Here is a 14,734-nt window from a genome sequence, read left to right on the forward strand (position 1 = left end):
TTTTTTTTCAAGACAGGGTTTCTCTGTGTATCCCTGGCTGTCCTAGAACTCACTCTGTAGACCAGGCTGGCCTCGAACTCCACCTGCCTCTGCCTCCCAAGTGCTGGGATTAAAGGCGTGCGCAACCATGCCCAGCTTAAAAATCACCAATAAAGAGCCTGGGAAAGAAAGAACTAAAAAATAATTCTAGTTATCAAGGGGACTGGAGAGAGGACTCAGCATTCAAAAGTTTTACTGTCCTTGCCCGAAATCCAGATTCAGTTCCCAACACCCAATGGCAGATCACAACCACACCCACCTGTACCCTCCCCCCCCTCCAGTTCCACGGAAGCCTTCTAACCTCCCCAGGCTCACGCTCACCCACTCCTTGTGCTGCATTACACACACACATACACTACACACCACACACACACTACACACACATGTGTGTGTATGTATGTATGTATGTGTGTATGTATATATATATATATAAAATTTAAATATCTCCATTTTTTATTCCTAAGTGAAAATTGCAGCTCATTCAAGTAGAAATCGTCATTATTGTCTGGAAAGTTGAAGAATGAGTCAAAAATCAGACGCTATAATGACAAAAGTGACATTTAATATTATTAACAAAACTTTTGGGAAAATTTTATTTCTAAATAACTTATCTCTCAATAAATGCACTGTGGAATAACTAGGCATAAATGTGGAATGACGTAAAATGAATACAAAAGGATCAGAACACTATTAAGAAAAAGAAATCAAAAACGCTCAAAAGCGGGGGGGGGGGGGGGGGGGAATATACATTAAAATAGCAACTGGACCTTTTTTTATATCACTTGAAAATCGGTTAAGAGCCAAAAGGAGGTGGCACAAGCCTTTAATCTAGCACTCAGGAGGCAGAGGCAGGTAGGCAGATCTCTTGAATTGAGGCCATCCTAGTCTGCAGACTGAGTTGCAGAACAGCCACGACTACAGAGAAACTCTGTCTCAAAATGCAAAAACCAAAACAAGCAAAAAACCTTTAAGAATGTGGTGTTAGGTTTATATCTTTCTACATAACATGATAGTAACATAAACAGGACGCAAAGAAACGCCTACTGTCATTTAAAAAAAGTCTATGCACGTGCATAGACAAACTCTTGCCTTCTGAATAAAAACTAAAAACATGTACTAATTTCTCCCCCTTCACAAAATGCCACTAAGATAGCATTTAAAAAAAAAAAAAAATCGTCTGGGGCTGGAGAGTGGTTTAAAGCACTGACTACTCTTCCAGAGGTCCTGAGTTCAATTCCCAGCAACGACATGGTGGCTCACAACCATCTGTAATAGGATCCGATGCCCTCTTCTGGTGTGTATCTGAAGACAACTACAGTGTACTCATTACAAAAAGTAAGACATGGCTCAGTGGATAATGGTACTTCTGTACAAGCCTGAAGAGAACTGGATCTATAAAGTTGTCCTCTAGCCTTCACACTTACATGCCTAGACATTCAGACAGAAAGACAAGCAGGCCGGCAGACAGACAAGGTAAGACAAGACAATAATACTCAAGAAAAATTAAAAGGAAAAAGACTAGTCAGAGAGCTAGAGACTTAATTCATTAGCAAAACACTTGCCCGGCATGTATAATGTTCTGAGTTCAATCCTAAGCAACACCACACACACACACACACACACACACAAACCCATTAAAATTCTGAATATATGACCTACCACATTGTTTATTTTTTTAATCCTGTCTTGTAAGAATTAATATTAGTTTCAAAATAAGATTAAAGGAAAGTTTGGCCCTAAGTACATGTAGTGGTTTGAGAGAAAATGGCCCTTGTAGACCCACAGGGAGTGTTGGCTCTCAATCATCTATAATGGGACACAATTCTGGTGTCTGAAGACAGCCAAAGAGCACTCATGAATTAAATAAATAAATCTTGGGGGGACAGGGGTGGCCTACTCTGACCCAAATCTCTGAAACTGTTAAGCTAACTTCAATTAAATTTTTTCCTTTATAAGACCTGCCGTAGTCATAGTATCTCTTCACAGCAATTAAAGCCCTAACTTAAGATACTACCTACAATTGAACACTTAGTTATTCATAAAACTGGCAGGAGTAACTAACATCTAAGAGTTCACAGTGCAGAAACAAATTTGCACAATGGCCAAAGCACTGCTGTTTGCTGAAGGTACTTAGTTGTGCTTCTGTGATAGCCACATACCAGAGATTATGTAAATAAGTCTCTGCAGATATGGACTTACTTTTTAAATAAGTATTATGTCCATTCCACAATAAATTTTATAAACTTTTCAGTAATCATCACCTGCTAAAATGACACAAGTGGGATTTAAATCCAAGACTGTTGGTCTGTACTTTGGACCTTCTCCCACAAAACACTAATATTTCAAAACCAGTAACGCATCCCTTTCTCTTAATCTCTTCATAGCTATACATTTTCACTTTAAGACCAATTTCAAAACGGCCTGAGTTTGACTCTCAGCACTATGACTTCTCTGCTTTATGACTTTGGACAAACTAGACAAGCAATTCACTCCATGAATACCTATAATCTCAGAATTCTACTTGCATAGAAATCTAATGGACAAATGAGATGATCCATAACTAGCACAGTAAATATTGGCTAGTTTTTTGTTCTGAAATTGTTTTTATTTTTCAAACAAAAATCAGCAGGGCATTGTGCCATCCACCTTTAATCCTGGCACTTAAAAGGCAGAAGCAATCAGATCTTTGAGTCTGAGGGCAGCCAATAGTGAGTTCCAGGACACTTAAAGCTGTGTAGAGAGACCTGTTTTAAAAAACCAAAACAGCAAATATATGGCCAATGATGTAATATGAATCCTGCAATTCAGAAGGTAGTGTTCACTAAATCATTCACAACGGGGTATCTTTTTATTTCTCGAGGGTTTTTTTTTTTAATTTATTTATTTTATATATGTGAGTACACTGTTCTTCAGACACACCAGAAGAGGGCATCAGATCCCATTACAGATGGTTGTGAGCCATCATGTGGTTGCTGGGAATTGAACTCAGGACCTCCAGAAGAGCAGTCAGTGCTCTTAACCACTGAGCCATCTTTCCAGCGCCTTTGAGGGTGGTAATATTGTCAAATCTATATTTTTTAATTAGTAAAACAAGAGAACAAACAAGGTAGAAGGAGAGGAGGGAAGGAGGGAAAACAGTGAAGAAAGCAAGGGTTTCAAAAACACAACAAACAACAAACTATCTTCAAATCCTAATTATCTATCACTTAAATGTATAAAATATTATATAACGTGCTTGGGAAAGCTGTTCTAACACCCTGGAATAAAATTCCCAAGAAACTACTCTAAACTAGTACTACATTGTTTTTAAATCATATACAACTAATATAATAACCAGTTCTTACTAGATGCTTTAAAAAAAAAATTACCAGTTCCTTCTCTTATTTCAATAGCTTAGGCTATAATTAGAAATTAGAACAAGTAGTAGCAGTAGGAAAGCACTGACCACATACACTCTGAGAAAGTGACATTGCAAAATGGAAAGTAGCACTGTAAAATGAAGTCTGATAATATAAATGATTACATAAAGCAAGTTTAATTGAATAATTCATTTGTTCATGAGCCAATGAACTGACAGAACTCTTGGTTTTTCCTCAATGAGAGTACTATAAAAATCAAGAAAACTGCATTAAAAAGTCTGTGCTGTCTTACTACACAATGGTCTTGAAGGTCCATGAAATCCTCCAAAAAACATACTTATAAAATTAGATATTAAAACCCTATGACTGAAGTTGCCATAATCCTAGAAAGGATACAGAAAAAAACAAGCTAGCACTGGACTTAAAAGTTCCTATGTGTACTGCCTAGTCCTCAAGGTGCTGGTATTTTGTGTTCTAAGACTATTGAGAGCCTCACTCAAGTTGTGAATCTTAAGATGAGCCAACTGACACAGTAACAATATGTGAAACAGGTTACCAACTGCTTTCTGATCAAAGTTGATGATCTACAGGAGTTAGTTCACATTTGTTACTGACTGCAGAAGGTTGGGGTGGTATGTACTGAGAAAGCTACTGCTATTTTAATGTGTATTGCTAAATACACATGGTGTGCTTAACATTATTTTTCTTCTAAATAACTATGTTTATGCTCACAGATTGGTGAAACTATTTGGCGAGATAAGCATCTCAGCAGTGCCCAGTGGTAACTATCTGTATGGACTAATAAGAATGAAAGGTGTTGAATGCTTTAAAGGGACATCCATACTATGTCCTACAAAGTACAAGGAACACAAACAGCAGAAGAGGGTGGAGGAACTTAATAGTTGGGCCAGTAAGACAGAACATGAGAGTTGTTCAGTCCTTAGAATCTAAAATGGAAGGCAGAAGAACTCTGCTCTAGACTTAAATGTGGCCATCACCCCCAACACACACGGCTTACACTGCTCATCCTTCCTCACTCCATCCTACCGACAGACAGACACTGCTGTCAAGCCTAGGACCAGAGTTTGATCCCTGGAATCGACAAGGTAGAAGGAAACTCCCACAAGTTGTCTTCTGACTTCAACATACACTAAACAATACCTGTGAACAACCATTCTCAAATACACAAATAAATGTAATTTTATTCAGAAAAAAAAATGAAGGAACAGGGGAAAGGGAGTGAAATGCTACCTCCCCAACATGACTTGGTTTTGCAATCCTGAACACACAGCAAAAGCTGTAATCAAGGCTTCACATGATCTGCTTAAGACTAGGCTCATCAACAATCTGTCCTATAAAGGGTAAAGGCTCAGAGACAACGCCTCCTCCAACCTGAAGATTTATACGTATTTAAGAAATTGATGGGGGTGGGGGGGGTATGGGGGACTTTTGGGATAGCATTAGAAATGTAAATGAGGAAAATACCTAATTTTAAAAAAAAAAAGAAAAAAAAAGCTGAGAACGTTAAAAAAAAAAAGAAATTGATGATAAAGGTAAAGACATTTCTTAAGTGGCATAAACTGTTAGGTAAATGTCCCAGGAATAAATAATTCCTCATGCTATATTCCTGTAAATGGCCCTAGTGAAATTTATTCATTCACACATATGCACAGATCCACGGAACATTTAAGTTGGGGAAGTAAGGGGATTTTTCAGAAAGAAACAAAAGAAGGTAAGAAAATAAGTATGACTAAATTACATACATTTATAAAGAGTTGATGAATCGCACTTTGTGTAATTAATATATACCTATTAAAAACCCTTTCCTTTTCCTTCCTCTGCCCCTTTCTTTTTCTTTTCTCTTCCTTCCTTTCTTGAAAAAGGATCTTACTATATATATAGTCCTAACTGGCCTCCAACTCTCCCTGCTTCTGCCTCTGCTTCAAGAGAGCTGGGATTAAAGGTGTGCACCACCAAACCCGGCCTTAGAAACTATCCCTTCCTTAAGAGTATCCCTTCCTTAAGAGTCTGTCTGTTCGGTTCCAGGAAATCCGAAACGCTCCATCTACAAGGGAACCGGGCATGCATGGTAAACAGACATAAATGCAGGCAAAACACACATATACATTAAGTTTTTTTAAGTGTTGTATGTTAAGAAAGGAAAGCTCAGCCGGGCATGGTGGTGCACGCCTTTAATCCCAGCACTTGGGAGGCAGAGGCAGGCAGATTTCTGAGTTCCAAGCCACCCTGGTCTACAGAATGAGTTCCAGGACAGCGGGGCTACACAGAGAAACCCTGTCTGGAAAAAACCAAAAAAAGAAAAAGAAAAAAGAAAAGAAAGCTCAGCAGACATAGTGTTGCATGCCTATAATTTCTTAATTTTAGAGGCTCAAGCAAGAAGATCAACAGTTCAAGCCTGGAGGGCTGGAGAGATTGTTGAGCAGTTAAGACCACTAACTGCTCTTCCAGAGGATCCTGGTTCAATTCTACCCAAATGGAAGCTCACAACTGACTGTAACTCCAAGATCTGACACCCTCACACAGACAAACATGCAGGCAAAACACAAATGCACATAAAATAATAATAAATTATTAAAAGTTCAAGCCTGGGATATACCTTACTTTCATAGAGATCCTGTCTCATAAGAAATGAAAAAAGAAAACCAACCCATGAAAAGTTAAAAGACATAGTCCTCTATTATTTACGGTATGTCATCACTTGGAAATAATAACAGAATGAGATAAAGAACTTGAGTGAAGTATTGAGAAGGAAGAATATGAATCATCTGCAATGTAATAATTAACTCCAATCCAATTTACTGGCTATAAAACCACAAGCTGTGTAACAGAGATACCACAAAGAAAGCCATATGCTCTTACTTCACACTTCAAGTGAGGAGGGATAGGAGTTGCCATCAGTATTTCCAACTGTCATGAAAACCCGGGCATGGAGAGGTCAAGCTTTGATCGGGTCTTTCATTTCCTTCTGACTGCAAACTACTAAACTTGCAAATCTCAATCCATTACCTGTACCACTTTAAATGACAGCACCTTTGCAACAACCATATATGTAAACAAGAAAATATGTTAAGCAGATAAGGAGCTTACTCAATGACAAATATAAAGGCACCATAACCCAAAGTAGGAGAAAACAAATTGTCCTCCCCAAGCACCATAGCACATGCCCAGCTACGTGTATATACATAGCTACAGATTTAGTGCTAAACAGCATTAACAACTTAGTTGACTCTATTTTAAGTTAGGCTGATTCAACATTAGTGAAGCTGTTGAACAAGAACGTTAGTCAAAGGGCTGGTCATAAGGCTCAGCCAGTAAAGGTACTTGCCACTGGGTTTGATGACCTGAATCCCATCTCCAGGACCCACACTGTGAAGCAATGTCTTCAGACCTCCACATATGTACCATGGCATAGATACCCACAAGACATACATTTTTATACAACAAAGACAAACAAAATTTTTTTAAAAAATGCTAGTAGCAATCGCTCAAAGACTTTCAATAACCAAGAAATACCATAGGTCTATCAAGCCACAGTCTGAACTCCAAGGTACTGCTATATACTTGTAATCCCTGGTGAAAATATGAAAATCTTGAAAACTTGAAAGTACTTTGAGGACTAGAAAGACAGCTCAATGGTTTAGAGCACTGACTGGTCTTCCAGTGGTCCAGAGTTCAATTCCCAGCAACCACATGGTGGCTCACAACCATCTGTAATGGGATCCAATTCCCTTCTTCTGGTGTGTCTGCAGACAGCTACAGTGTACTCACAGACATGAAATAAATCTTTTTTTTTTTTTTTTTTAGAGAGAGAGAGAGAGAGAATGAACTATGAGCAACATGCTTAGACTCTGGGTCAAGAATTTAAAAACACAAAATAAAAACTTTAGACTTGTTATTAACTGTGGAAAGAAAGGGCCAGGTAGTGCTGGTGTGTGCACTCATGTTCTCAGCATTCATGAGGCAGAAGCAGGCAATCTCCGTGAATTTGAGGCTAGCCTGGGCTACACAGAGTTTTAGGACAGCCAAGGATAAACAGAGAAACCTTATTTCAAAACAACCTCCGCCAACCCCCCCCCAAAAAAAAAAGTGAAAAGGATGTGGCTCACTGTTCTCTCAGTCTCTTTATCCTTTCTATATTCTTACAACAGAACAGGGAGGAACAGCTTCAACCATATTAACAGTTAGAAGGTCAGCATCATCTGTTCCCAACAGTTTTAAGGAGAAAGTCTCCTGAAGAAGAGAAGGGAAGGTAGAGAAGGTGAGGCAGAGTTTTGTGTGTGTGTGTGTGTGTGTGTGTGTGTGTGTAAATCTCCATCTCCAAGGCTATTTCGAAAAGGAAATCGTACAGTGCTATGCTTATTCCACCTGTTACTTTGCTTAGATGTATTATTTCTACTCTCCTACAATTTTCAATAAATTAAATATGTGGAATATATGAAGCAATCATCTTATGAAGCACTCTTAAGTCATAAAATATTGCTTTTAAAATCTAATACAGAAAAAAATAATTTTTTAAATCTAGTACAGAATAAATAACTCTCCTGGTGTTGACACTAGAAAATAATTGAATAGCAGATTCTATAAAGACAACAACAGACACTGAAATATGATTACTCAGCAGTAATAAAGACATTCCTTAACTGTCTCTACAAATTTAACTTGTATTTTAACTAACATGCATTGTTATATGGAGATAAAATGAAACTGATTTGAAAACAAAATCACTCCTGACCAACCAAGACATGTTCTTTGAGTAAACAAAGATCTTCCCATAAACTTACTTGCTAATTTGGCCTGTAATCCAGAAGGTCCAGGTTTTGATGTCTCTGACTTAGAAGACCCTGGAAGAGACAGTTTTGTTTTAGGTAGGCTAACTTTGGGGCTGAAGCGAGCAGCCCAATCAAATTTTGAGGAGCCACCAGTTTTACTCTGTTCCTTTTCCCTGCTACTTCTTCTGGGACTAGGGCTGGACGCTGAACGGGAACGCCTGGCCTTGCTCTGGTCTTTTCCTTGTTTCACCCTGGCACCTGCTGGTACAGTAGAAGAGGCCGAGGCTATAGCTGAAGATGATGAGGAAGTAGAGGCAGCAGAAGAAGAATCGGTGATAGTGCTACACCCAGCTTTGGCTGAGGTGGCTGATTTTGAAGCCAGCTTGGTGGGTTTTGCAGATCTCTCTTCGGCACCAGTTGATTCGGACCCAGAACCACTCTTAACACAAGAACTCTCTGTCCTCTTTCTTTTCTGATTCCGTGAACTACCAGCAGCCACACTCTTTCTGGTGTGAGCCTTGCTTGTTGACGGCAATTGTGCAGATTTCAGTTGTTGCTCCTGGTCTAAATGTCTCTTCTTTGACTTACTATGTGGCTTATTGGTTTCTGAGAGAGACTCAATATGCTGAAATGCTCTGGGCTTTTTCGCAGAGCTAGGAGAATTGGTCCTGTTGTAGTCTGGACTAGCACTGCGTTTCACTCCTCGAGAATTGTCTTTTTTAGGCACCTGCCCCGTTTTCTGCCTTTCTGAAGTATTGGCTCTGTCTGGATCCTCTGGTTGTGGAACTATGATAGCAGATGATGAACTGCAGCTTCTAAGAAGTTAGATAAGAAAAGTGTTAGCCGTAGCCTGTCCTGAGTAAACCTGTCTTCTAACAACACCTAGGTTCCCAACTCCCTTAAATCTCTGGACCTTTAGGGGGAAAAGGTGGTGGGAGACAAAAGCCTCAGAAGTCTACTATAAACATTTTCATAGTTGGAAATGGAAGGAAAGTACTATGATTTTTAAATGTGCTTTAGACTTATGGGAGTGGGGAGGTAAGTGATATTATCTCTCATAACCCAAAATGGCCTATAAAAAGGTTTTCAGCTAAGACACTCTTTGAACACTGGTCCTCCTGCCTCCACTTCCCATGCACTGGGATTTTAGGCTTCTGCCTCCATGCCCAGATCAAAGTGAGAATACTCTTTGATCCAAACATCACTGACACGAACACTCTTCGAATCAAAAGATGTTATTGTTTTAAGTAAAACAAACGTTTAGTGGTTCAGAACTACTGAGCTTGAATTCTGAAGCTCTATTCTAAAGACAAATGTTTTCTCAATATACAGAAGAAATAAGCATTTTCTGAAAGGTTAGACATCATCTTATAAAACAAAGAATCTTTATAGTAACACCCCCTATGCAAAGTCTCCTACCATTCAGATCTAGAGAGATGGTTCAGTGGCTCAGAGTACTTGATGCTTTGGCTGAGGACCAGGGTTCAATTCTCAGCACCCACAACCACCAGTAACGCCAGTTCTAGGGGACCCAAAGCCCTCTTCTAGTCTCCTCTAGCACCCACACATATGTAAACATATGCGTATGTATATGTATGTATTAAAAGAATACTGACATGGACTAACAACAATAATACTGGCAATCAGCATTAAAGAAAATGTTAAATAACACCTTGAAATGCTGACAGCTGGGGGAAAGTATTTAAGTAAGAGTAGTTGTTGCTCTTCCATAGAACTTGAGCTCTGTTCCCAAAACCTATACCAGGTAGCTTACAACTACCTCTAACTCTAACTCCAGCTCCAGGGAATCCAATGCCCTCTCTTCTGGCCTCTGTGGGCAGTGGCGTTCATGTGTACACACACATACATACACACACACACACACACACACACACACTCTCTCTCTCTCTCTCTCTCTCTCTGGGTTTTTTAAATTCCTACCATGGTTTTGTTAAGCAAATGAGGAACCTCATCACTCCTAAAGAAGGAAAAAACTTCATCACCTAAGGTAGTTATCAGCAAGACCACTGAAGTGAATAAAATACAGAGAAAAAAACTGTACTAACATTTGAGATAACCTCATAAACTTTAATATTATGAAATAATTCAAATCCTAATTCTTCCTTGAAACTGTATAAGCAATATGAAAATTTACCTTTTAGAAAGGTGTCCCCTTGACAGTTCAGAAGTAGTATTAGATTGCACTTTGGGTGCCTTAAAATTAGATTTTCTACTCTCAGGAGGGATATATCCCTTACGTTTTGCCTGCCCTAAGTGTGACCTGTCAGCAGAAAATCAAAACAGAAATCTATCAGGACACTGAGATGCAAATGCAGTATCGAAAGTGAAATATTTTTACATTAAAAAGCCTCCCAAATCAGTGACCTACAAGTCTTCCAAATATTAATTAAATTGTGATCCTATCAGATAATCTGAGAGAAGTAATTTTGTCTTAGAACCAACCACCCCTATACCCAAAGGATAAGATTCCTAAATATCAGTTACCAAAATGCATATTGTGCTTATTAAGCAATATTTTTCAGATTTCATTACAGAAAATCTAGTATTTTCTCACCATACCACACACACACTTCTTTTAATAACATGGCATAGATTGACTAAATGACAGTGTACTATATATTCCAAAAACTGAGAACTTTGAATGTTTTGGAGGAAAAAAAATGACCAATAACATAGGTATATTTAACTTGATAAAAGTTTAACATTATTACATAATGTTTACTTTTACATATTAATATTTTTACATATTATAATATATATTATAATTATAATGTTAATACTTTTACATATTAACCCATAAATGTGTGGGGTTTTTTACATTAAAATAAAAGGCAATAAATATGACTATAGTTTTTAAACGTTTATTATAACTGGGTATGCAGACCAGTGAGTGGAAAAGTGTGTGCCTAGGTATCATGTACAAGATCTTGATTTCAATCTCCAGCACAGAGGGGAGAATCTGGTTTTTTGTTTTATGCTTTAACTTTGCAGACCAGTGTGTATGTCTAGCTATCATGAACAAGATCTTGGTGAGGGGTCAGGGGGAGAAGAACCTGTAAAACAAAAGAGAAACTTTGTAGAAAAAAAGCAATTGTGATTCACGAAGTAATGATGGTTTCCAACTTGTACATTAAAAGTCAGGTAAGGACAAAACTACAGAACTTGATGAACCCATTTTCAACCTAGTTTTGCAGAGAAAAATCAATGTAGTCATCAAATAGCAAATAAAACATGAAATCAAGATAGAATTAATCAACAGAAAGTACATGGCCCTGTAGATACCTAACAATTACCACAGAACATTAGTGTATGTTCAAAAAACTCCAGTGATATGCCTACATTTTGTTTACTTACAACAAATTTTAATTATCAATGGCAGCATTATTCTCAAAAAAAGCAAGTTTGAAGACATTATGTTAACTGTTAAATCTTTTGTGTAACTTTAGTCCTGGTTTTATTTTATTCAATAAAAAGGCATAAATTATCTATCAAAAAACTTGATAGTAGCCTGGCAGTGGTAGTACAGACCTTTAATCCCAGCACTCGGGAGGCAGAGGCAGGCGGATTTTCCAGGTTCCAAGGCCAGCCTGGTCTACAGAGTGAGTTCCAGGACAGCCAGGAACATACAGAGAAACCCTGTCTCGAAAAACAAAACAAAACAAAAACAAAACAAAAAAAATCTTTTAAAATTAAGCTAGGTGTGACAGCACATGCCTTTCATCCCGCACTCCATATGCAGAAGCAGGAGAATCTCTCCCTGCCATAAAGGCCAGCCTAGTGTACAAAGCAAATCCCAGAACAGTCAAAGGAAACTGTCTTGAAAAATAAAAATGGGTAGGTGGGTGTGTGGTGTGTGTGTGTGTGCAATTGAAACAAGTATTCAAAGACTTGAAAATCATTGGAAATGCTATGAAGCAGACTGAAGAGATAGTTCAACTGGTGAAGTGCTTGCTACACAAGCACAAGAATCAGATTCCTAACAAACAGTATTGTGGAATGGGCCTGTAAGCCAGTGCTGGGAAGCAGAGACTGGAAAAATCCAGACTCTAGCCAATCCTGAGCTCCAGGTTCAGTAAGACCATGTCTCAAAAAGTAATGTTCTTTAAATGCTTTATAAAGAAAATTTGCAACAGGTGTGGTGGTATACACCTTTAATCCCAGGCCTAAAAAAGATGGATCTCTGAATTCAGCTTGTCTACATAGTTCCAGCCCAGCCAGATGGAAAATGAGACCCAGACTTAAAAACAAGCAATCAAAGAACTAAACTAGTAAGGTAGTATACACAGAGTGATCCAAGCAGCGGTCTTAACACCTGGAAAGTGACCACAGGTGTATCTCTGATTCAAGGCCAGCCTTCTTTAGAGAGCTAGTTCCAGACCTGTCGTGGAAAAACATCAAGCCTGGCGTAGTGGTGCATGCCTTAGATCCCAGCGCTTGGGAGGCAGAGGCAGATGGATTTTGAGTTTGAGGTCAGCCTGGTCTACAAAGTGAGTTTCAGGACAGCCAGGGCTATATACAGAGAAACCCTGTCTCGAAACCCCCCCCAAAAAAATAGAAAGAAAAAACATCAACCTCTGGCCTCCACAAGTTCATGTATTAGCTCATATATATATATATATATATATATATATATACACACACTAACACTCTACACAATTAAATACATTAAATATAAATTGTTACATATCTCCAATAAATCATGAAAAATATAAAAATGCTAATTTTTTTCTTTCAAAGCAAAATTGAAAGAAGGAACCAAACTAAGTCCATATTGAATAGGGGTCATATAAAGTTTTAAGTTCCCAAAACACCTCCACACACATTCCCCACACTCCCTACCCCTTAACTGACATCCTGGTTGGCAGCTTGAAACAGCAATGCTCAGCAAGTCCCCAAGCCACACATTTCAGTAACCCAACCAATGGGAACAGGATAAGTATGAAATTAAGACATGTGCCTAAAGAAATCCCCTATCTCTAAATCCTAACTGGTGGGAAAATTAACTGTAACTTGGCTCAGATATTTGTGGAATTTGGGCTTAAAAACTCTGACATTCTGGCCTGGGGTTGCAGTTCCCGAATCTGTTCTATGGTCCTAAGATCTAAATGCAATAATTTTTTGTCATCTGCTTAAATACTTAGGTAAGATGGACATTCAAAGACCCAGTCAGCTCCTGAGTCTGTGCTATTTGACCCTGACCGGACAATTTTTGCTGCCTAATTCAAATAAAGCGCTTGCTTTGATCTGTTTCGTTGTTTTTTATTTTCAAACCCTAACAAAATAATAGTTATTAAAGCTCACTAAAAATTTTTTGTAATGCAAAAATTAGAATGCATTCATCATGACCTTACTAACACCTTCAATGAGCCAAAAACCAGCAGATAAATTCTCAGTATCAGATAACAAAAGTAAATTCTGTGCCATCAGATTAAAAAGCCAAAATTCACAAAACTGGCTTAAACCAGCAATGCAATGATCCTTCCTACTATTATTTATTTAGCTAGTGCTAATCTCACTGAAAAATGACACCTATTTTTAAAAACTGCTGTACAAGGATAGCAAGATGGCTCAGTAGGTGCTAGCACTTATGACTAAGGACAACTAAGTATGACAACCTGAGTTCTATATCCCTAGGACCCACAATGGGGAAGGAAAACTATGTGAAGTTGTCCTCAAACATGAACACATGCCCTGTGGCACATCCACACACTAAAGGAAATTGTTTTAAGTCATTGTACAATTGCACTTGTTTTAGGAAGAAGGTGATACTTATGTAAAGGACAGTCCATATTATCAGCTTTGTAGGACTTGAGACATAGCTTAGTGGTCAAATAATTACATGCTTCAGGCTGTGGGTTTGTTTGATCCCTTGCACCACAACAACAAAAAAAGAGGAGATGATTATAATCTTCAAATCAGGTAGGGTCCTCCTTTATGATTTCTTTATAAAAAGAGAAGTGTATGCGTCTGTCAATGTAAAACTCCAATGGTCCTGTAATCAATTTTTTTTTTAGTTTTTTGCATATTATCAATTCTTTTTTCTCTTTAATCCAAACATCTGAGGAAAACTGTCTATTAAACAATTTCTATAGCCCGGTGTGGTGGTGCATGCCTTTAATCCCAGCACTCGGGAGGCAGAGGCAGGCGGATTTCTGAGTTCGAGGCCAGCCAGGGCTACACAGAGAAACCCTGTCTCGAAAAACCCAAAAGAGGAAAAAAGAAAAAAGAAAAAAAAAGAAAAGGAAAAAAAAAAACTACATAGTTCCTTATGTTATAGATTTTTAAATGTTTAGTTCATGTAGATGTGACACATAACTGTAACCCCAGCACTTGAGTCATAATTTGAGGCTATTCTGAGCTGGACAGAAAAAACACCCCCTTTCTTCTCCCCTATCCCCTTTCTTTCTCCCCCACATGCACAGGGACAAACAGAAAAGCATACAACACACAGGCACATGTGTACACATCATGCACAATAAACACAAGAAAGAGAAAGAGGAAGAGAAAGAGAAAGAGAGAGAGAGA

At 38.3% G+C, this 14,734-nt stretch overlaps 1 protein-coding gene across 22 annotated transcripts in view; it reads right to left on the bottom strand.

Moving 5' to 3' along the window:
- Window positions 1–14,734, bottom strand: part of Trip12 (thyroid hormone receptor interactor 12) — a 114,471-nt gene that overhangs the window by 64,692 nt on the left and 35,045 nt on the right. For 10 of the 22 annotated variants that reach the window (XM_021173487.2, XM_021173845.2, XM_021174162.2 and 7 more), the window contains 2 exons: window positions 10,344–10,469; window positions 8,201–9,003 (listed from right to left, as the gene is read on the bottom strand). The exons of 1 other annotated variant lie outside the window; for it this stretch is intronic. In XM_021173487.2, the coding sequence (XP_021029146.1) occupies window positions 8,201–9,003; window positions 10,344–10,469 (929 nt within the window). Of the gene's footprint in view, window positions 1–6,278; window positions 7,083–7,525; window positions 7,849–8,200; window positions 9,004–10,343; window positions 10,470–14,734 lie in introns of those variants that run through there. 11 more of the 22 variants (XM_021174815.2, XM_021174737.2, XM_021174661.2 and 8 more) reach the window with 4 other exon arrangements.

The sequence above is a fragment of the Mus caroli genome, chromosome 1 (assembly GCF_900094665.2).
Source record: "Mus caroli chromosome 1, CAROLI_EIJ_v1.1, whole genome shotgun sequence".
NCBI lineage: Eukaryota > Metazoa > Chordata > Mammalia > Rodentia > Muridae > Mus > Mus caroli.